At 35.4% G+C, this 24,813-nt stretch overlaps 1 protein-coding gene across 5 annotated transcripts in view; it reads right to left on the reverse strand.

Moving 5' to 3' along the window:
• Positions 1 to 21,573, reverse strand: part of gria2b (glutamate receptor, ionotropic, AMPA 2b) — a 39,490-nt gene extending 17,917 nt beyond the window's left edge. For 2 of the 5 annotated variants that reach the window (XM_077247963.1, XM_077247964.1), the window contains exons 1-4: positions 21,207 to 21,460; positions 20,969 to 21,109; positions 6,605 to 6,844; positions 991 to 1,187 (exon numbers count right to left, since the gene is read on the reverse strand). In XM_077247963.1, coding sequence (XP_077104078.1) covers positions 991 to 1,187; positions 6,605 to 6,844; positions 20,969 to 21,109; positions 21,207 to 21,291 — 663 coding nt within the window. In that variant the 5' untranslated portion in view covers positions 21,292 to 21,460. Of the gene's footprint in view, positions 1 to 990; positions 1,188 to 6,604; positions 6,845 to 20,968; positions 21,110 to 21,206 lie in introns of all 5 variants that reach the window. The other 3 variants (XM_077247965.1, XM_077247962.1, XM_077247966.1) reach the window with 3 other exon arrangements.
• Positions 21,574 to 24,813: the final 3,240 nt, after the last annotated feature.

Here is a 24,813-nt window from a genome sequence, read left to right on the forward strand (position 1 = left end):
TTAAATAAAAATAAACAAAATAAAACTGCACTTAACATCTAAGCCATTATAATATATTTAAGACATGACAAGAAAATGCGAATGCTCCACACTGCCGTCAAACAGACGGACTGAAATAAAAGCAGCTTCAGCAGTTTGTGTGTGATAAGGGCAAGACACTTGTGATGTATATGTGCAAGTGTGTGTGTAGATAAAGCTATATTATAGAGCCAAGATCAGTTGCATTGATTCTGGCGGTTGGTTAAACACACTTCTGCAGGCCTTAAATACAAATCAATAGCTCTTCCCTAAGGGTGCAGTGAGTCTGAATGAAAAACCTTTCTCATGAGGACTTTTCTGCCCGCTAATGACGTTTGTTTGTGCAGCCCAATTAATGATTCATAGCTATGGTGCTCTTAGTCTTTGGTTGCTTTAATTATATATATATATATATATATATATATATATATATATATATATATATATATATATATATATATATATATATAGTTTTTATAGTTTTTATTTAAACTTGTGATTTATATAAACACAAACATTTCTTTTGGATTGTCACTTTCTTTTTCTTTAAATGTTCTACCATTTAAAAGTTTGAGGTTGGTAAGATTTTTTAATGTTTTTGTTTTCTTCCACTCACCAAGGCTGCATTTATTTTATCATACAGTAAAAACAGTAATATTGTGAAATATTATTACAAAACTGTTTTCTATTTCAATATACTTTAAAATGTGTTTTATTCCTGTGATGGAAAAGCTGAATATTCAGCATCATTACTCCAGTCTTCAGTGTCACATGATCCTTCAGAAATCATTCTAATATGCTGATTTGATGCCCAAGAAACATTTCTTATTATTATCAATGTTGTGCTGCTAAATATTTTTGTTGAAACCATGATACTTTTTTTCAGGATTCTTTGATAAAAATGTTCAAAATAACAGCATTTATTTTAAATACTAATATTTTGTAGCATTGTAATTGTGTTGATGTCTATACCTGCTCCATGATATCTTTAACTTTGTCCTGCTCACAGTCAAGGATGACCCTCCGCTCCTTCTTGTTTTCTAGGTCCTGAAAGAGTGAGCGATATGCTTCATCCTTTTTCTCGTCCTTCATGTTGCCCACGTTGATGGCGGTCACCTGCCATTTCTTCTCTGCTGCTGTGTCCAGCACAACTTGGAGTGTGGTAAGTCCTGATCATGAAGAAGAGGAACAAATTAGGTTAAAAAAGGCTTCCAAAGGTCGATTAGACCCCTTATAAATTGCTTTATAAATAACTTACAATAAGTGGTTAAGACCTATGCAATGCATTTGCTAGACTGTTTGGGATGTATCGCCCGAGGGCTAACAGAAAGCACAGTGTGATCGGGACAGGACTGTTTTTGCAATATTCATGGCAAGCAGCAACTCAGGGGTTATACTTGATATAATAATAATTGTCTTTGTTTTTATTCAGTCACTTTTTTCCATATCTTTCCATGCTTAACAGAGTTGCCATTTACATTATTAATAATACTCCATGGAGGATTTGATACAGATAATACGACTCTAAAAATGGCATTTTGATTTCTGTCAGTCACAGGGGAGGTAAACAAATAAAACAATCAATTAAGCGTGCATAATAGCTACAGCACTTGTTTATAAACAAGTACATGTCAATGTAAGGTGAGTGTTTGCATGCTAGATATGTGTATTTGATTTTTTTTTAAATACAATGTATGTGAAGTTGTCAGGGTTCTGTCTAGTCTATTTCTTGGCTTTGTGACAGAGCCCTGACATTCCTGTTTTGTCTTGTACTGTGTAGCACACAACTTGTGTTTAACACTAGCTGTGTGCTTTTATGTTGTCATGTTTTGTGTGAGTGTTCTCATTGGCTGCGTGTTCATGTCTCGTTTTGTGTTAGCACATGGCTTGTGATTTGCAATACTGGCCATGAGCTTGTGTTTTAGGCTATGTTTACACGGAAACGATCTGAAGAGAAAACGCAAAAGTGGCGTTGCGTTATCAATTTTTATTCTGCGTTTAGATGAGCGTTATCGGGGGGAAATCCGCGTGCATATGATGACGCAAAAGTGTGTGAAATTCGATTTAGTATGCACTCCACGCGGCTAGATGGCAATGTGAAGCACTGCGACACAACAACACCAATATCTGAGAATATTTAGTACAACTGCTGAAAAGACTCTCTGTACGTTTATCAGAGCTGCTATGGCAACTTGAAGGTCCGACGTATGGAAATAATCCGACATATTGGGGTTATTTTCCTGTAATGGCGAATGCCTGTGACGTAAACACGTACGCGACGAGAGCCGCAGTGAGCAGATTTGCGTTTTTACTGTTTAGATGGGAACAGATGGGATGTGGATCGTTTTTAAGATTTCCACTCTGGAGGCAGGTTTCACTTTTTTGCGTTTTTAAGCCTCCAAAACGCCGTCGCCGTGTAAACGAAAGGCACATCCGATAAAATATTTTTAAGTTTTCACCCAGAATCGTTCTCGTGTAAACAGGGCCTTAGTCATGTTTGGTGTAAGCACACGGCTCATCATGTATGTTTCATTGTGCAATGTACTCTTCTGTCATTGTCTAGCCCCACCCATCTTGTTACCTGATTATTGATTAATTTGCCCCACCTGTCCTCCCTCATTACCCTCTTTTGTTTGCTTCCCTATTTATTCTCCTTGTGTGTTCAGTCCTGTGCTGGTTCGTCGTCTCATCTACACCGTGTTTCCCTGCTGTCAAAGTCAAAGTCAAAGTCAAAGTCAAAGTCAAAGTCAGTCTTGTTTTCCCCCTCAGGGTAGTTTTTGTTTTATTTTTATTATTAAAATAAAGCCCCTGCTGCAATTGAGTCCTCGCTCCCTTCACTCAACCTGACAGAAGTAGTTTGACCAGGGTAAAATCTCAGGGAGTGCAAGGCACAGTGGGCTCCAATGTTTAACCTTTGTAAAATGTGTGTCTTGGGGACATGAGGATCAAAGCTTACAGCTATTCTTGGAGATAAGTGATTAAAAACTCGTTAGAAAGGGCCATTAGCGCTAACAAATGAGATGATAGTATTGAAATGCATTGTTACCCCGGCACTCTCCAAAATCACTTCTGAATCTAGGAAATCCTGATGTGGGTCACTAAAAGACTAAGGAGCAAATGAGATGATAGCACTTCTGTTCATTATTGTTCCAGCACACTCCAAAATCACTTCTGAATCTAGGAATGCTTGATTTGTGACACAGAAACAGGGATATTTAGCCATTTAAATACAGGCAAATAACAGACTCAAAAGTACCTCTGTGACTCCAATGTCAAGACAATGTTAAGCTGATGCATTTGATATTTATTTTATATTAGTAATGTATTTACTTCATTTGCTACGTATTTTCTCAACCATAGATGAGCAAAAAAAGTTACACTTACATGAGCAAAATAAAAAAGCAAAACAAAAGAATTAATTATTCTGTATATTTACAGAAAAACTGTTTTCTAATTTAACACATTTTAAACTGTAATATATTCCTTTGATTATGGAATGATTCAGCATCATTACTCCAGTCTTCACTGCCACGCGATCCTCCAGAAGCCTCCAAGAAAGATATACTATTATTATCAATGTTGAAAACAGTTGTGTAAACTTTTGTGTAAACCGTGATAACAAAAATTCAGGACTCTTTGATGAATAGAAAGTTCAAAAGCACAGCATTTATTTGAAATAGAAATATGTTGTAACAGTATAATAAATGTCTTTACTGTCACCTTTCATCAGTTTAATGCATACTAGCTGATTAAAAGTATTAATTTAAAAAAATCTTATTGACCCCAAACTTTTAAACAGTAGTGTATTTGTATTATTTTTTTCTTGTTACATAAACATGAGTGAAACCTTAGTGAACAATAGTCCAATATCGGTCTATTTGTTTCCTGTATGGGGTCTACCTCATTGAACTGTGCTGTCAACTGTATTACATAATCTCATTGTCTCTCTATAAGCACTAAACAGCTGGATCTTTGTAGATTGTAAGAGGTGCTTGGCTGATTTAATTAGCCATCCCAATTATGTAGAGGTTATGGATGAGTCTCACAGTGAGGGAGAATTAGTCTTTGTGGACAGCCAATCATTTATTGATTATATAAGACACTTTAACATAATGCAAACCACTAAAAGAAGATAAAGTCCAATGAGACAAGGATCAGTGACTGTCTTTAATATCCTTCAAGCTCAAACAAATAAGACAAGCACAATCCAAACTTTAGTTGACTTTATTGACCTGCTGAGACAGGGATTCTGGTGCTCTAGTATGTTTCCAGTCGTAAGCATATTTCTCTGTTGTTGTTTGTCATGCACCTGTCCCTTAAGACAACAATAACAAGCACTGTGTGTGTGTGTGTGTGTGTGTGTGTGTGTGTGTGTGTGTGTGTGTGTGTGTGTGTGTGTGTGTGTGTGTGTGTGTGTGTGTGTGTGTGTGTGTGTGTGTGTGTGTGTGAGAGTGCGTGTCAGTGTCGCTCTGGGTCCCTTGTCTCATGCACTCCAGGACCACGGACAGCACCACGCCAGATCCACATGGGCAGCAGGCAGGGTGACGAAATGACACTCAGCTGCAGTCACTTCTGTGCTCATCAACACTGAGTACAAAAGGGATGATGATCTCTGTCAGGTGGGTGATGAAAAAGTATCTAAAGAGATCAATTGTCCCGCAGAAAGCAACCAGCATGCTGTAAGAATCCACCATGTCTTCACATACACGCCAATGAACGAAACACTAAGCTGGAATCTTTACACAATTTATATAAGCACAACCACTACCATCCTGGCCACCAGTTAATTTCACTTCAACGCTCTGTGGTTTAAAAATAAAAGGCTTTCCGGGGTTATAAATTATGAATTTGTTTCCTGCTAAAGTGCTCAATTTCGGGCTTGAATAAACTCTTTATTAATCCATCAGCCATTTCTTCATTTAAACATTCACAATGTATTTAATGCAACAACAAGTGTGGATTTTTTACAGTGTGTATATATCAGTGCGGTTTTTTTTTAAAGACAAAAGTGATTACAGGTGACAGTAAAGGTATTAATAATGTTACAAAAGATTTCAATTTAAAATAAATACCGTTCTTTTTAACTTAATATTCATTAAAGAATCCTAAAACAAAATGTCTGAAAAAATATCAAGCAGCACGATAATAATAAGAAATGTTTCATGAGCTCAAATCAGTATATTAGATTAATTTCAGAAGGATCATGTGACACTGGAGAAAGACTAAAGTAATGTGACTTTAAATGTAATTGTCATCACAGGAATAAATTACATTTTACAATATATTAAAATAGAAAATAGTTATTATAAATTCTAATAATACTTCACAACATTACATTTTTTTACTATATTTTTGATCAAGTAAATGCAGCCTTGGTGAGCAGAATAGACTTCTAAAAAAAATCTTTAAACTTTTGAAGGGAAGTTATTTAATATTACCAGATTATTATGTGAAACCAAATTCAAATTTTTTCTTTAAAAATACAAATAACAATGATACAGAAACACACATATTTCACATAGCTTTTATTTGTTATTATGGCCCTTTCTTAGCCTTTATTTTTCATAGCCACCATCTTAATATGTACCCTAAATCGTCAGTAATATTTGCACAAATGGAGGAGTGAAATACTGGTTGTGTTAAGTTTGTATTTATGTCAAAACGATCTCACCAGTGGAATGCATCATGACCACAGGCGCTGTGCTGCTGCTCTCACACTGTAACGTTGACACATTAATAACACACACAGCACAGTGGTTGCCATGGGAATGCAGCGTCGATTGACCTAATTAGTATGGCAGGTGATGAAATATGCACCTTGACACACGTTTACATACCACACACACAACCACACAGGTCTGAAATAAATAATGCAGCCAGATTCAGCCCGCAACAAAAGCAAACAGTCGCAAATGCACACATGCAAAAACACACACAAAGACGATTTTTTTTGCAGGGTGGGCATTGTGTTATGTATACATAATTAATATGAATAAATTATAAATGGCACATTGTGTGCATACTGATTGTCGTCACAAGTTGAAAGTAGCAACCTCACAGTTAATAAAACGTCCCCATTACAGATATTTATGACACCGCGGTCCTTAGAGAGACACATCAACCATTCTCATTTGTGCCACAAAGCTCTCAACCTCCGCAACCATCAAAGAAATGGGAGGGTGACACAGGAAAATGAGTGAGACAGAGAGGGAGACTGAAAAAATGGAGAGGGAGAGAGACAGATATGCTTGAGGCAAATAGAAAGCTGAGAAACAAAGGCCAGTGGGTCCAACAAACACAAAATGAACCTTTAATAATTCTGTAGCCCACAGGATCCTGCCACTCATGCTCAAGGTGCAAAACAAGTCTGTGTTTTCTTGTAGATATGCCTTTTGACAGGCTATGCTCCCTTAATATACTTAAAATATGTGTGACTATTCAGAAAACAATAGCCATAATCCATAATGACATCCCTAAAAACACATACGCAACAAAACACTGATATCTATTTAAAAAATCACTATTTATCTTCAACCCAAGCATCTCATGTTTATATGGTATTGAATAATGCAGTGCAGTGCTTTACCTCGGTCACTGTCGTACAGGTAGGCAAACTTGTCCCATTTGTAGTACTCAATGAGACTCAAGAGAGGACCTTTGATGTCTGGTCGCATCTGAATGATAAACTGCTGATTTCCATCCAGGGGAAAGCTTGGTGTGATGAAGGAGACGTGAAGTGTCCCGCAGAACGACGTTATTGTGTTCACTGACTTCTTGTCATAAAATCCAAAAATAGCATAAACTCCCCTTGAGAACTGAGAACAGACTGGAAATAAAGAGAATCAATTAGAATCTGACAGAAAAGTAAGAGTCTTATACAAACTCTAAAATCTCATTTGTAAAAATCCTTCCCCCTTTCCACAAGTTTTCTGGAAAAAATCCACAGTGGTAAGTGCCATTATAAGAGTATTGAATTAAGTGTTTTTAAGAATTATGTAAAATATGATTTGAAAAAAAAACATATTTATATAGGAGAAGTGTTTGTATTAATCTTTTATCTACAACAATGTGACTCATTGTTTGATCGAAAGAGAAAAAAAAAATATATATAATATTACGTGGTAAAATAACATAAACATTGCAATGTAATCTTCAGGTATATGACTCTATACATCAATAATTATTATTATTTTTTTTATATGTTACTGCATTATTTTAATTACATCTTTTCTCTGTCTCTATATATACCAAAGAGGTGAATGGCCTAAAAAAGATGAAAACCCCTGATTTTATTGCAAACAAAACCTGAAAGAGCCCCCAGCACAGATAAAAATATTATCTCATTCGGATCCACTCATTTTTAAAGTTGTCTAAAGGGCTAATGAAATGAATTTGAGAATCTGAGCACTGTAAACTTTATTGTTCCAATATGATGTGAAGTCGGCAGAAGCAAAACGTGAAGATTATTACTGAGGGATGGCATAATCAAATTCATTGATGAAATATGCATTGCAATCAGTGTAATTAACCTTTGAGTTATGAAGAATTGCTGACCAAATGATAACTTTATGATTGATCATATACTTAAATTAGTATATTAAAAAGCCATGACAAAATATAGACAGTGGTATTAACAATTTTCTTAACCACTGCCATCTTGGTACTTCTGTCTGGTCAGCCTCAGGAGTATACGAGCAAGAGCAATGATATTAGTAATAAAGTCTGGTTGCTGGAACAAAGAGTCCTGCTGTCACTGAGCCATGCATGAGTATAATTCACCTCATATAATACACCAAGATAAAAAAAAAGTACAACTAAAGTACAGTGTGTCCTCATGTTCATGAGATGGTACAACATACTGTAACTGGGCCACCTCTATATATCAATGACCATCTGGCTCTGAGCCTCTGAAATGTTTCCCTGCTTGGTCCCTTCCCCCACTCCACTTTCCGTTACCATCCCCAACTCGCAATGTCGCTATTTCCCAAGACACCTTTATGCCTGTCATCTCCATGTATACATTTTATATAATGAAAGCTGCATGGCGTGCGACAGATCATTAACCAAAAGTGAGCAGCTGCTCTTAGACCTGTCCTTAATGAGTATGTTACTCAGCACTATTAGTTAAACCATTTATGAACATTAAAACTTTCTTATCTATAACCAGTTTCAACATTTCCATTGATCTATAGCAATCAAAGGGTCAAGAAGAGGCCGGGTTATCAGAAGGGTCAGGTCAGGTCATCTGGTATATGGTTGGTTGTTGAATCAGCATGAATCAACCCCATGAATGCATTTTTTCAAAATACCAGCCGTATTACAACAAAATGGGTAAAAAAGGATGTCAAGTGCCGATAAAGATACACTTTTGAATTTCCTTTCCTCAGGCTACTGAATAAAATAAAAGGATGAGTTTTTTTTACAATTCTGCCAATTATTGCTTGCAGTCAACCTCAATACTGTGATTCTTCCTTTAGGGGAACTTTTCTGGTATGAATTTAAAGGGGAACATGAAATTATTGTAGTTGTAAAGGACAGATTGTAATAGCCTTAAACTTCTTTATTATGTCTCTTTAATTACTCTTTCCTAATTAGTATTTATTGGTATCAGTCCTCTACTCAAACTTTCCCTCTATAATAAATGTATAAAACAACATTAAAATCAGCAATGTCCTACCTTGCGCTTTTTCCTAAGAACTTTTGCTATTTACAGTATGTTTATATTTTTTTAACAAAGAATCACTGTAAAAATCCAACTTGCAAAATGTTATTGTTAACATGTTAAGTATCTTGAGGGAACTAAACAAGAATGCTCTTAACATGTTGCTAACAAAAGTTTAGTTGACCTTATTTAGATTCTCAAGTATTTGTCCTAATGTCGTCCCAATTTCCCAAATTGAGTTATCCGAACAAACAATTTTACGTTGAACAATGTTGTGCCAGTTTCCAGCATGCATTGCAGCTTGAAAATAATATGTGGTAGCTACGTATTATTAAAAATGATCACTGCTATGCATTTACTGGCTAGAAATTTATAATGCAGCTGTTGCATTTACAGTTATTTAGCTGTCGGTTCCGTGTTCATATTTTTACTGAATATGCATTTGTTGATGATCATCACCATGTTTGAGATTTGTGTTGTGTTGAGGTATATGTGCATCTTACTGCAACCTTTGTATGCAGTTTATAAGCCTAACAGGGTCAAATGTTTGCCTCTTGTTTTAAGAGTTAAATAAAGTTCATATCATGTAGTTAGCTTTGAAAATCAATCAGAATGAAAGAAGAGGAAAGAACAACGATTGTTGCCCCTCCATCGCTCAACAATCTTTAGTTACCTTGACAAGAATTTAAGTTCAAAAGACTAGTTACTCATTAGATGGAACAAAAGTTGACTTTAATTGGAGAAAATTAGTTGAGTAAACTTAACAAGTTGAATGTGATAGGTTGCCTTATTTTATTTTTTTACAGTATTAAGGATTTAAATTTTTCAAAGAGGCTCTAATTGGAGAATCCCATATACAGTATAACCCTCAGAATGTGTAATGAACAGATATTTGAGACTTGAGTTCATTTAAATGTTTGTATGGCCCAGTCAGTCAAGTGTGGAAGAATAGGAGATGTATGACGTCTTATTAAAGTCTTTTAATCAAGACCAAGACCGCCACCATATACAGAGAGGGAATAAGAGACCCAAGAAGCCATTAATGACACTGTCACAAATGACTGCTTTTCAATAGCACAGAGTCATTAGCATACAGAAACAATCCCAATGAGTGAAGTGTGTGGATAAATTACTTCATGCTGTTAATAGACTAATGCTTCAAAGCTCTGCTTATTTATTTCATTTCTCGTCATCATTATTTTTACATTTAATCAAAGAAACACAATAAAGACTGGTCGTCTTAAAGGATATACAGTATGTATAATCTGTATGCATTCTGTCTTTAAACTTTGTTCACAGTAAATGTCTGTCTTTGGTCACACTTTAAATTAGGGTCCAAATTCTCACTATTAACTACGACTTTTGGCTCCTAATTACTGCTTATTAACAGTTAGTAAGATAGTTGAGGTTAAGGGAATATGGTCATGCAGAATAGGCATTAATTATGTGCTTTATAATGACTCATAAACAGCCAATATCCTAGTCATGCTAATAGGTAACTAGTGAATAGTGAGAATTTGACCCTAAACTAAAGTGTTACCCATCTTCTCTTAAAGTCACCATGAAATCAAAATTGACAAAACAATTTTTTTATGGAATATTGCCGTATTTATTATAAATGATTTATCCGTATTTGTACAAAAAGGATACACATCACTGCTAAAATAGCACCATAAAAGCTAACTACTTTGCCATTTTTGTATTTAATTATTTATTTTTGGAGCATGACAGCCCTGGTCACTATGCTGTATGACAAGTTGTGTAATGATTATTAAAAAAGGGGAAAAAAAATTACTTTCATTCTCCACATAAAAAATAACAACAGCAACTGGGGTCAGAACAACATGACGGTCAGCAAACAATGATGGAATTTTCAAATTTTTGTTCTCTAGCCTTGGGCACAAAAATTTGTATGTCTTTTTTGAATATTAGGATGGTTCAAACCCCAGATAAAGCTCTATATGGGCTCACTGGGCATGATCACAGAACTGATATTAAATGTGTCCTCATGTAATGAAAGCAAGGTAACCTTCAGAGAAAGAAAGAAAGAGAGAGAGAGAGAGAGAGAGAGAGAGAGAGAGGGAGAGAGAGAGAGAGAGAGAGAGAGAGAGAGAGAGAGAGAGAGAGAGAGAGAGAGAGATAAAGAGAGAGAGAGAGAGAGAGAGAGAGAGAGAGAGAGAGAGAGAGAGAGAGAGAGAGAGAGAGAGAGAGAGAGAGAGAGAGAGAGAGAGAGAGAGAGAGAGATAAAGAGAGAGAGAGAGAGAGAGAGAGAGCAGAATGCCTGGAGTGGTATATTTAGCTGTCCTCATTAGTTGGCCTTATTTTCTTGTATCTGACACATTCTGTTCTATAGGGCTTCCATTTCCGGGACCTGCGATCAAGTTCCCTGCAAAACGTGTTGCTCGATGGACTTAAGCTAACTAAGTGCATTTTTAGTATACGTATTAAGTCCATTAATGGCCATTAAAGCCTCCATGTTATGCGTCAGTCACCTTTGATGTAATAATTATATTAACTAGAGTGAAAATTAGCACAATACTGTGCAATATATTACACTCATATGCCCTAATAACTTATTTACACATACATTTCATAGGTGCCACACAAGAGTAATAAACTCCCCCTTATGCCCTCATTATCATTTCTAATTTGTTGTTTACTCATTGTCTTATTTGTTTATATTGACTGACAGCGTGCACAGAAAGTCTAATTAAACATTTATTTCTTAACATGATAATTCATACTGTTCCTCCTCCTCTTATGTGTTTGACATTGAAATATATTGCATATGGCACCTTATCGCTGCTTGCCAAACCGTTTCATAGGGTTTGTGCTGTCAGCAAACAGAATTGCGGTTCTCTTTTTACGGTTGACAGTATTACTCTGTCACTTCTCATATATGATGTGCTAAGGATGTGAATGCTAAAATGGCTTTTTTTGGTCAGGTTTAATAGGCTCTGACTGTTACGGTCTGGTCCTGTGAGTGTTTAAGTCTGTATGTTTCTCTGTGTATAAAAGCAAGTTTATCTGAGCAGACATGTCTGAGCGGACACATTCCTGCCATTGGTTTAAAGGGTAAGTTCGGCGTTTTACAAGTAAAGCCCTGTTTTAAGATCGTTTCTGATGAAATCTAACGGTTAAGATTAAAATTTGGACACATGCTGCTGTCCCGAAAATTTTAGGTTTTTGTGTTAGCACCTGAGCAATGGTTTCAATGGTTTCACATATACAATGGTTTCATAGGTGCCTTGGAACAATAATTCATATAAACGCATTAAACTTTAGTTTACAAAGACGTGAAAGTCACTGAGTGGTCTGGGGTGTGCACTGATATGCTCACGCAAAAATCGCTGCAAAAGAAGCTTTCCAACAGGTTTTATCATAGTTTTTGGAAGAATGTCCGGTTGTGAGGCATTGGAAAAATAGGTCCACAGTTTTACAACGAATGGTAAAACACCTGTTGGAAAGCATCTTTTGCAGCGATTTTTGCGTGAGTATATCAGTGCACACCCCAGACCACTCAGTGACTTTCACGTCTTTGTAAACTAAAGTTTAATACGTTTATATGAATGATTGTTCCAAGGCACCTATGAAACCATTGTATATGTGAAACCATTGAAACCATTGCTCAGGTGTAAAAACAAAAACCTAAAATTCTCGGCACAGCAGCATTTGTCCAAATTTTAATCTTAACCGTTCGATTTCATCAGAAACGATCTTAAAACAGGGCTTTACTTGTAAAACGCCGAACTTACCCTTTAAGAGGAGCATTGTGGTATGGATGTGGTTCTCACAGTCTCTTCCTGCAGCTGCTCCATGGAAACACAGAGAGCCTCAGTCCCCAGCAACCCTCTTGTTTACAGAGACCGGATAGCAGCATGCTAAAAAGACAGGGGGATGTAAACCAGACAAAAGCCTAACCTTTGAGACCTGACCTAAATTATCCAATTTTAAACACATAGGGCAAAGGTTCAAATAAAGCAGATTTCGACAAATAATCAAGGCATATGGAAATGGAGTGACTTTCTGGTTCAAAATATAATGCTCTCTATGAAATTAAATGGAATTTTTGAGATGTAATTTTTGTTATGCTATTTTTTTTCACCTATCTCAATAAAAAATTAAGGGGAAAATAGAATACCAGTCTGACACAGCAACACTATCTCAACCAATGGTGTGAGTTTGGGGCGGGGCTAACTCTGTATTCAGCCAATGGCAGACAGGGGGAGTTTTCATGAAACCTCATTAAAAAGTCTTCAATCTCCATTTTTCCCCACTTCCATTTGGTGAAACAAGTGGTTCAAAAATTACACACATCATCTTTAATAGACTTCTTGGGACCAAATTTTGGTGGAAGTCATTTTGTTTTTATTTAACTTTAAAAGGTTATAAAATAGTACCCCATTTAACATGGCCGGAAAGACAATGTTCTTTATTCTTAAATTATTTTCTCTTCTTTATGAGAAAAAGAACTCTTTTGGATCAATTATCCAGTAATATAACAACAAATAGTCAATTCAAATGTTGTACTGCTTGATAATGGTTCAATTTGTATTCAATTATTTATTTGAAATGTGTAACCCAGCATTATTTTATTATTATTTATATACAGAATTTAATAATACTTTTAATTAGCTTTTATTTTTATATTTTCAGTTTTCATTTTAGTTGAATTTTTGTTTAATTAATTTCTATTTTCTGTAGCTTTCATTTATTTATTTATTTATTATTATTTTTTTTTAGTACTTTAACTTAAACATATTTTATTTGAGGCACAAATAATTAAGGCTGAATGCAGAGCAGGTGCGTATGTGGACATTCTGCAAATGGCTGGTTGAAGAGAGTGCAGTGCACTGGTGTGTAACAGCATCTAATAAGCTTCTGTAAGTAGCTCCGAGTCGGAGTCCAGTATAATAAACACATGAGACTTGATGTTTGCTCATTATTGACGTGCCGTTGCCATAGAAACAGCAACCGCCAGACGTTCAATGGTGTGAGAGGGAAAGCTGAACGTTTCAAAGGCTGCAAAATAAACTTAAAGAATGATTAAGGGAATAGACAGATAAAACATGATTTGAGTAAGATCATTTTGTTTTAGAACACACCTAGCAGTGGGGAAATCATCTTAACACAAGAACTCAAGTACTAATATAAATGAGCTGTGCACAAAAGACACTCATGCTCAATAAACAGTTCAATTTATTAATAATAATAATTAGTGGAATAAACAATTTAATACAGCACATCCAATCTTGGAATTCTTTTTTAAATAATAGTGCTTTTATAATAGTTGTATTAATTATGTCATACTGCCATCAATTATTCCTTGAGCTTTTATAAATAGTGTAATTGTTTGTGTAGATTGGAAAAGCGAAAGCACTTTGGCGGAAGTTATTATAATGCAGTCTGCATGAATACCAGCACAGCTTGCAGACTTTCAGACACTGTTCTGAATTCACTTCTGAGAATTCCTGATCAAACATGCACACTGTAACAACTAACTGAGAGAAACCATGATTAGTCATGCTTAATTTCAGCCATGAACACTTTATATGGATTACAGCAGGGCGACAGCGATAGATGCAATTTCCATTATGTAAATGCAACCCTTTAAAAGGAACACGGCATCTCCATGGTGACCGTCGAATAGAGCGTGTATCTTTCCTGTGTGTGTGTGTGTGTGTTTGTGTGTGTGTTGAAGTTGATTTCACACTCTGGCAGGACAAATCATATTCCACCCACCCACACATACACACACACACACACACACACACACACACACACACATTCATTGAGGGAGTTTTCAGTGGCAAGTGTACAAGCTTAGGAACAGATAGATAAACCACAGGGTGTTAGAAAAGTCTTCCTCTAACGGGGAAGCTCATCACTATGGAAACAATGGCACAGTCTGGAGCACAGGCTGAGAGGGATACTAGTGGGAAGTCCCTTCATTTCCTGTGAAAAGGACCCAAGAAGGTCCATAAAACAGGCACATTTCAAGTTTTAGGATTATCTCAGAAATTATTTTTTGTCTGGAAAGTACGTTTTATTTATTAATTTTATTTCTATTATATTTTTTTCTTTGTTTGTTTATTAGGTTATTGAATGTGCCTTCAATGCATTCTTTTTCACCGGTAACAATCCCAAATTGTGCCATTGCTTTTCCATGCTTTTTTATATCATTGCACATACATCTCTGCACAATTAATTGTTAAAAAGACTGTGGTCTTGATTTGAAACAGTCTTAAATGACAATGATTTAAGCCAGGTGTACACTGTACATTTTGGCCAAGATTTGCCTGTCTGGGGCCAATTTGGTAAATCCAAAAATATTTATCTGATCCTAGGCTAAAATCGGAGGTCTTTGATCATTAGTTTGACATGTTCATCAACAGCCAACTGACCGTTGCGATCAAATTTGACCTCAGATGAAACTCTGGCAGAGTCAGAAGATTTGACTCACAGTCCTGTAAGTGTGACTTTTATTACAGCAGCTGTCAAATTGTATTCGTTTTTCAAGACAAGCCATGACCAATATTAACATTAACGATTTCTTTGTAGCCACCAATAGGCATAAAGCCTATTGAATCATTCATTAAATCGAGTCGTTCAAAAACACTGATTCATTCATGAACAAACAAGTGACTGCCTACAGTGAGTCATTGGATAATTTATAAAACTGATTCAATACATTTTAAAAATAGATAATAACATTTTATTAAGAACCCTGGATATTGCATGTTATTTATTTTACAAGCCTAATGTTCAGGTTTTGTAAATCACTGAAATAAAAAATTAAAAATTCTCCAGAATCATGAGAATCGCAATTTCTATTGGAAGAAAGAAATAGTGATTCTCAATTTATACAGAATAGTGCAGCTCTAGTTCAAAGCTATAAAACATTTTATACATTTTATACATGGATCACAGGTGTGAACCATCTCTGGCTGAATGGAGCACAGACTAAAAAAATTGAGATTTTGACCAGTACTGACTCTCACTCATTTGTCATGATGAGATGATGTACTTGACTTACGCAGAAATATGACAAAGCTTGGCTGTCTTACATGGCTCAGTCCTAAAAGCTCTTATTGAATGCCATACAATTACTGTTTCCCTCGGTATGAGAAGGCCGGAGAAAGTGGAAATCGAACTGTCAGATAATATATGCAGCCCATTTCTGTTATGTGGCTGCAGCCAGGGGAAAAAAGGGCTTTTAATAGACAGGGGTCATCCCTGTGCGGGGTGGGGGATGAAAGTACTGCACTTCACCGAAGACAAGACACCTTCCCAACACAATTGCCATAAGGAATTTTCATCTTTTTCTTGGATTTTCTGGTTTTAAAAATGAAGTAGGCCTATAATAATGATCATTTGACCCTTGTTTATGTATATTATCTGAGCAATTCAAGTCAAACCATCTACTAAAGAAAAAAATATCTGTCGCTTTTACCTTGGTGGAAAAGATGACGTTTAGCTAAGCCTAAAGTTTGTTTGTTTTTTCTCCAGAACTTCTTGTGACAATACAAATGTGGATTATTTCATGCATTGAGCCACCAAAACGGAAACATGAGGAAAAAAAGCGCGATGAGTCATAATGTGACAAGTGCAGTTTTACCAAAAGACAGAGTCTGTCACAAGGACTAAAAAGTATAGTTTAGTAAGACAAAATATGCAAAATATAGTTTCATGGGCAATACGAAATATTTATGACTAGTAAACGTCCTCAATTCTTTCGGCATCGGCAGGTGTGGCATAAAGTTATTTTGGACCCTGACTTCAAATCATTCACAGTTTCTAATGCTTTTTTCTGTTCCGTGCATTTTTTTCCTCAGCAGTGCAGCACTAAAGCCTTTCCCAGGATGCTGTGTGACAGCCGGATCAGAGCGAGCAGTCCTGAGAACCCTGCTGTGTCAGGTAGGAAAAAACAGCAGGTCTTTTTAATTGAAAAGGGATCGAATCACCCAGTTAACGGAGGATAGTCAAATTACTTATGTATGTACTGTCAAGAGACAAGGATTGAAACACACGCAGCTATTGATCATGATCACGTAATTTATTTCCCACAGTTAATAGACTTCACAATCCCAAACCAGATTGACTGATGTGGGAGAGGATATAGAGTCCTCACTATTTATGACTATTGATATTGTATCTGGGGGTTTCATGGTTACAACATTTAGTGAGATCCAGCACTGGAAGTGCTTCCAAAACCAGGGACAAAACCACACTGGATATCAATCAGTGCTCCCAAGTGGAATTGTGTCCGCTTACATGCAAATGAATGTCCTGTGAAAGTACTCCGAAAACAGGAGTCATGGTACGTACAAAATTGATTTCACATTGATTAGTCGGAGTAAATATTTTGATATCCAAGCTACTCAATCAGAATATATATTTGTATTAGGATACATTTGTGTGTAAGTCGAATACATAACACACATTTACCAATTCATACAATCAGTGCTGGCTAGATTATTTACAAATTGTAGTCCGTTACTGATTCCAAATAACATGACAAAAACTGTATTAGTAACGTAATCCATTACATTACACAATTAAGGTAATATAATCTGACAACATTTTGATTACTTTTAGAATACTTTTGACCTAACTTGATTATCACGTTGATTTGAATAGGATAAGTATTATACTGATACAAAGAGAAAGAAAATATATGTTCCATTCTTTGTTATCAACAACATGAAGTGCATTAAATATTTGAGTTTTCCAGACTGGGGTTCATGATGGAACTGCAAGGGGTTCGTGAGTTTATTGAAAAACTAAATGTAAAACTGAAATAAATAATTGTAAAATGAAAACAATCAAAATAAAATATTTACTACAAAGCAATATATAATTTGTTTACCTGCATGTCATGTGACCATTAACCGACATCAGAGTACCGTGAACGTAATTGTATTATTTATTATTTTACTTACGGTCATAATTTTATGATTTACCTAACTTATAAACTAAAAATTTTAGGGAGTAAAAATAATAGGTCAAAGCAGTTTCAGCTGACAAAAAAAGTTGGGAATTCTATTTTGCATGTAAATATAAAATGACGTGAATTTGTAAATTTGAATGTGTTTGAAAGACAAAAGCCTCCCAAAGACTGTAGTTAAACATCTGTAGTTAAATGACTCACTGAGTCATGATTAAAATAATACTTGTTGTTTTTGTCAGGAGTTGATTATGCAGTGTTGCAAATGCAATGCTGAGTAAACGCTTCTTAAAAGTGCAATGATTTCTGTAAATCCAATGACCAAATGCTGTGTGGGTTTCAGTTTTCAATGATAGGCACATGGCTCGTTGCTGGTCTGTGTGTTCAATTCCACAAACCCAGAAGATATTCTGAACATATATAAGCAGTAGGCTTATATATGATTTAAAAAGGTAGTTCCAAAGTACTGTAGAATCAATGTATTATAAATAATTTACTGCCATTGTGAGAATAACATGTGATCAGTAAAAAAGTAACTGTTATCTGATTACCAGTATTTTAAAACATAACAAGTACTTAATTTTTCAACATGTAATCTGATTATGTAATCTAGTTTACATGTAATAAATTACTTCCCAGCACTGTGTACAATATAGTGAGATGCTGATACAGTTTCCATCCCATTAATTTGATAATTAATCTTCAAGAAATGTCAAGGAGCAGCAGACTCTTTAAATGTATTTATCTACAACTAATCTGTGTTATATTTTGTGCGATGTCAGCAAACATGCTCCAGATATATCTTCCAGATGGATGGAAGTTCTAAGGAAAGCTGACCAGCACATCTATACTTGACTCAAATATATGCATTTAAATATGAATCATAAATCCACTAAATTAGATTGGGAGGCCCTGCGCAAACATAAAGCTTTTATGTTTAAAGCTGGGGTGTTTTATCATTCAGTCTAGTCCATTCCTGTTTAGAATTTTTTAGTTTGTTCTGTGAAGTGAGCAAGCAATCATGGTCAAATCAGAACATAACATGATCATTGCGGCTAACTCTTAACCTACCATTAATTGTGACACCTTTTCTTGTAAAGCAACAGAAAATATATTACACCAACCCTTACAGAGAACATATGAGTGGTCAATTTGAATCCACTTAAAGTTGGGATGTGACACACAACCATATTTACATGACAGTACGAGTGTCATCAATGCCTTTCGGGTAATATAGTAAGTGGGTTGATTCTTATTAGCTGCATCTCATACCAAGGTGGCATATATTGTAGTTTTTCTCATTAGAACAGCCATTTAACACTGGGCCATTCACACTATTTGTTCTCGACTTGTCATACTTCAGTAACAAGAATGACTGTATCTGACTCATACCTAACCAACAACACAGAGCAAATGTCAGGTTTAGAGAGTAAATGTTTTCCAAACCAACAAGACCCATGAAGTCTTCCATATACCAGAGACCAAAAAACCTGTGTTGCATTATGGATCATGTCATCGTTTGTGTTCTTCAAATGATTCATTTTAAGTAAAGCAAGTGTAAATGACATTTAGTGATGTTCAGATTAAATACAACTGATGGACACATTCTCCCCTGCTGCTTTTAAAAAGACACACTAAACTGTATGGGGAAGATGGATAACAATAAAGCAGTGCCTGTAAATGCATAGTGCCATCTAGGGGGTTTTATGTTTGAGAAATAAAAGGAACGACGCCTGACAGACCAAATGTTAACACATAACACTCATCTTGAGGACGAAATTGAGTGCTAAAGTAAGTTTTTCAAGAATAAGCACAAAAAATGAAGTGCTACACTATCATTATTAACAATATCTATAAATAATTCTAAAACTGCATCTGTATAGAATAGGAAACTAAAACATCAAATAGAATGTTCTCATAAGGTTGTAAGTTCAAGTTCCTTTATTTATATAGCACATTTAAACAGCCGCTTAGACAGACCAAAGTGCTTTACAGAACACACAAATAAGAAAAGTAAAAACAGCAAAACAACCCATAGAACACATAAAAATCAGCAAAGCTATGAGTAGCCTTATCAGAGACTCATAAAGTTGTAATGAGAAAATTCTGCAAATTATTTAGATATGAAGACTTTTTGAGAAAAATAATTGAAAAAAATTAAACTGAACCTCTTGAAGAGACTTCAACGAGAATCATTTTCGAAATATTGCTTAGCAACAGCCCACTGAATACTTAATGAAATCCTTGAATATAAGTGATCCACTTAATAAAGGCTTCATTTATTCATGATCATCTCATAAAGTTCTTTACTGATTAAATCTAATGCAGTGATGGTCAGTAAATGTAAGAGAGGTTTCTAATACGTTGAAAATGTCTTCTTTTGACCATTTGTAGTTCAACAGGCTACCCATAAACAGAAAATATGTGAATGCAAATTAACCGTATGACATTTTCTAGCCTTGTGATACTGATAGACCAAAACAATTATTTTTCAAAAAAATATTATGGCAGTTTCAAATGTCTGGATATTTAACGATATAGCCTATCTATGCTTTCTGCGACAGTAATCTTTATATATTATCCTAAGACACTATATATATATATATATATATATATATATATATATATATATATATATATATATATAATCAAATAAACTCTTTTGCATTTCATAATAACTCATGCAATTTTTAACAGAATTGTGATTGGAGCAGTCAATATGGGCCAAATTTGAACATCTGTCTTAACAAATCCATTCTTCCCTACTCATGCAAAACAACCATTACAGATGTTTAGAAAAATGCCATTGGTGGTACCCAAACTTAAAGAGAAAATTGTGTGAGTGGTTCAATAAAAAAAAATAAAAATAAAAAAAGGCCAAAGGTGAAAAGTCGTAATCCGGTTCAAAATGTGCATTATTGTTCAAATCCGGGTCAAATGCGACAACATAACATACATAAATAATATTCTATATATATATATATATATATATATATATATATATATATATATATTTTTTTTTTTAATGTAATTTTTATATATGTAAAAATATATTCGTGATAACGTCAAAAAAGTTTGGTTCTAGTAACAAAAAATATTAGGCTATTTATTTATAGCGTTTTCTTTACCGAAGACAATAGAATGGTTAAGCTGATGATGTGAGCTCGTGCTCATCTCCGTTACTGTGGAAACCAACTTCACATCCTGCTATACACAAATAGCCAAACTGAAACTTCAGCATGCAAACAAACTATCCATCATCACTGAAATGTATAAAAACGAACAGCTGTAAAAACTATGCAATCACACTTATCTGTATAAAAAAAGAAGACATAACTTACAGCAATTAGTTACAGCGAAACTGTTTGCTACTTCCAGATTGTCGATGTGAGGCGTCAGTCTAAATTCAGCCGTTCCGAACTGAACCATTCCGATCCGAAACGCGCTGTATTCCTGATCAGCTCCCCTCGGAAACAAGCCCCCTGCACGACACACACCAAAAAATGCTGAAAATAATCATACCGTTCACACGAATTAAAAACGCTGATTTAACAAAAATGACGCTCATATTAAACGTACCAATTTGAACACTTGGAGAGCCTCCAGTTGACAACCCACATAAAAGGGAAATGAGACAAATCGATAAATTCTTAAACTGTTGCATCTCCACGTCAGTGTGTGTTCACCCACAGTATGGATGAAGTATTTCACGTTTACACGTTTTCAATCAAATCCGTAACATATTGAGGCGTTGCTGGAGAATGAGAGCGGCTGCTGTCTGCAGGTGGTTCTTCTATCGCGGACTCCTGCCTCAGTCCCGCTTCTGGAAGAATAATGCAGATCTCTCTCTCTCTCTCTCTCTCTCTCTCTCTCTCTCTCTCTCTCTCTCTCTCCCCCCTCCTGCTCCTATTCGCGCGCCTTGTTGATATTACCCTCACTAACATACAGAACGCTGCGTACACGGTAACTGGTGACGAATGATAACGAAACAGGGTTCAGCGGTAACTTTAGCTATATATAGCCTACTAGTTTAATACACACATGCCAAGTTCTTATTTTTTGTGTTAATTTTGCTTTCATATATTTTTTAAAAACCTTTAAACCATTTTATAAACACTATTTTAATTAACGACTCTAAAAATAGGCTATTGAGTGCTACAAGGTGGTGTAACCATCATGTGAAAATACAAAAATACAGTCCTTGCACCTTGAATAAAGTTTTCAGAAATCAGAATAAAGAAAGCAGCAACTGACTTTGATTTGGCTGACAAAGGTTTATCAAATATTAATACGATTTTTAAATAATATTGCTTCACTGCTTCTCAAAGAAATAATAATAAGAGCGTGCCAAGCTACACACCCCATGCATTTTTATTGTCAAGATTTTCAGAATTTTATTTATTTTATTTTTTTACAAACTCTGGACATATAAACCACTTTTTTTTATTTTTAGCCCAACAAATTTAAGAAAGAAAGAAAGAAAGAAAGAAAGAAAGAACGAAAGAAATAGCTTAGTTATTTTAATTTATCCAGTTGAAAATGGACTTGGCTGATAGATATTCTGGTCCATTTCTCCTTTTAAAATGTGATGACTCACTCAATGAGAACAGGCGATCATAAATGAATGAATATTTTATAGTCATACAAAAAGTGCTAAATGAGACAGATTTTATTTTACCATCCATATAGGCTAAATATAGAGAATATCACAATGGAAGTACTGCAGTGTATGTAAAGAGGGCTGTATGTAGGCATTCTGGGCCTCTTACTTTTTCAAAATAAAATTAGAATTTATTGTGAGCCCCATAAAATTGGAAAATTGGATCTGTGCGCCCTTAAGTCATTCCCATTCACCCAACTCGCTATACCCTGTTCTAGAATACCGGACTCGCTAGATTTCGGCCAAATCTCTGATGTATAGAAGTTGCATTGCATTCAGGACCATGGACAGGTCCCTCTCACCTCCACAAAACACAGGAAAAGTGACCTGATTTGATGACCCGAACATATAGCCACACTTCGTTATTTCTCTGGTTGTCCATGTCTGTGATGAAACGAAGTCATTAAAATGGCATGAATATTTTGCATTGCACAGCTTTGAAACCTCCTTTGAGACCAGTCCTTTTTTTCACACTATTTGTGCAATCATATGTGTATATATATATGAGTGTGGATCATCAGTTTGCATGATGTTTAATACACCTGTCCCAACCAACAACCCTAGGTATAGTTTGTACCTCTCTGAACTACAACTGTTTGTGCCATAGTTTTGCAGTGTACATTACAGCACGCTAAACCCCTGACTGCTTTCATTGCTGAATATATAATGGCAATGAATCTACTAATACTGCTCACAGATATCTGATTGGATTTTGGAAACTGTTCTGTTTGCCTCCTCCTCCTTTTAGCACAGACCACAAGCAACACCTTAATCATCATCTCTTACAACCCCAACCTCCATGTCCCAGTTTCATTCCCCTCGGCCCAAGCTCCATACTGCATGAGTTGCTATAACAAGATCTCAGGCTGCAAGGTCTTCCAGAGTTAAATTGCAAATATAAAAACGGAGCTCACTCAAGTGATAAATGGAAAATTAAATATTTCATGATGAAGAAATGACAATGTGTTTATATAAAGAAAGGTGAGGATAACCATCACCCAAGAGGGGGTTTCTAACCACATTTAATTATCCAGGCTCAGGTACAGTAACTTCAAATCACAAGCATATTTTAACTTCAATCAGTATGGCTAAAGTTCCCTGGAAAATCTTATGTCTGAACTGAAAGACAGTTTAATATAATATGCTGAATCTTTGTAAACAATGCTGTTTAGTCATCAAGCTTGTGTGGCTTGATGACTATACCATGTTTGGCCTATATATGTCTTTGTAGAATTGAGAAAAGGAGAAATCCATGTATGAATGACAAGCAAAAACTTAGTCTAAACTATAATTTGATCCATTTAAGCTTTAGTATATGTTGCTGTGCATGACACATTCATGCTCTCGCTTTCTCTCTCTGTGTCTTCTGGCATTCTTCAATGTCCTTTTTCATGCTCATGGCTGTTTATCAAGTGGGTCGTCCTCACATTAACACATTACTGCTCTATCCTCTCTTCTCCTATTGGATAAGCCACCGTGAATCTACCCATATATGAGTAGAAAGGTCATGCCGTGGGCAAGGAGATTGGCTGCAGGACGAATTGCCATTTCGCATGGCATGGCCTAAGTGTGACACACTGAGAGAAGTTCACATGATACCGCATGATTTAGCCTATAGCTATATCACAGGCTAGTGTGTTTGTGTTTCTGGCATTGCTTTAGTAGAAAATATTACAAGGCATACATTACAAAACATGATATTGTACAGTTTGCTGAAATCATATCAAACCCCAATGGTTATTATGATGAATGATGGATTCTTTGATGAATAGAAAGTTCAAAAGAACAGGATTTATTTGAAATATAAATCGTTTGTAATATATAGTACCAGTTAAAAGTGTGGAAACATTATTATTTTTAATGTTTTTGAAATAAGTCTCTTATGCTCATCAAGCCGGCATTTATTTATTTGATAAAAAACAGTAACATCAATATAATTAATATTATAAAAAAATATTATTACAATTTAAAATAATGGTTTTCTATATTAATATACTTTAAATATATAATTTATTTCACTGATGCAAAGCTGAATTTTCATCAACCATTACTCCAGTCGTTTGTGTCACATGATCCTCCAGAAATCATTAGAATATGCTTTGATACTCAGTTATTATCAATTTGTCACATCTTGTTTTGGTTTGGTTTCATGCTCTTGTTTCGTGTCTGTCATGTGATCTCCTGTTCTAGTCATGTGATCCTGCCATGTGTTCCCTTGTCTTATGTGTCATGATCTGATTGGTTTATTGTCTTGATTGTTCACAGGTGTCCCTTGTCTATTCATTAGTCTTGTGTGTATTTAATCCCTCATGTTTGCCTTGTTATTTGGTCAAGTAATGTTTCCTGTTACCACTGTTCATGTTTTCATGCCATGCCATGCCATGCCATGCCATGCCATGCCATGCCATGCCATGCCATGCCATGCCATGCCATGCCATGCCGGTTGATCTTGTTATGGAAATAAGTGCTGCACTTGAGTTCTTCAAACTTGCCTTCATGACAAAATGTTGGAAACAGTTGTGGTGC

Source organism: Siphateles boraxobius, unplaced genomic scaffold (genome assembly GCF_051911475.1).
Source record: "Siphateles boraxobius isolate OS27281-9 unplaced genomic scaffold, OSU_SipBor_1 3, whole genome shotgun sequence".
Lineage (NCBI taxonomy): Eukaryota > Metazoa > Chordata > Actinopteri > Cypriniformes > Leuciscidae > Siphateles > Siphateles boraxobius.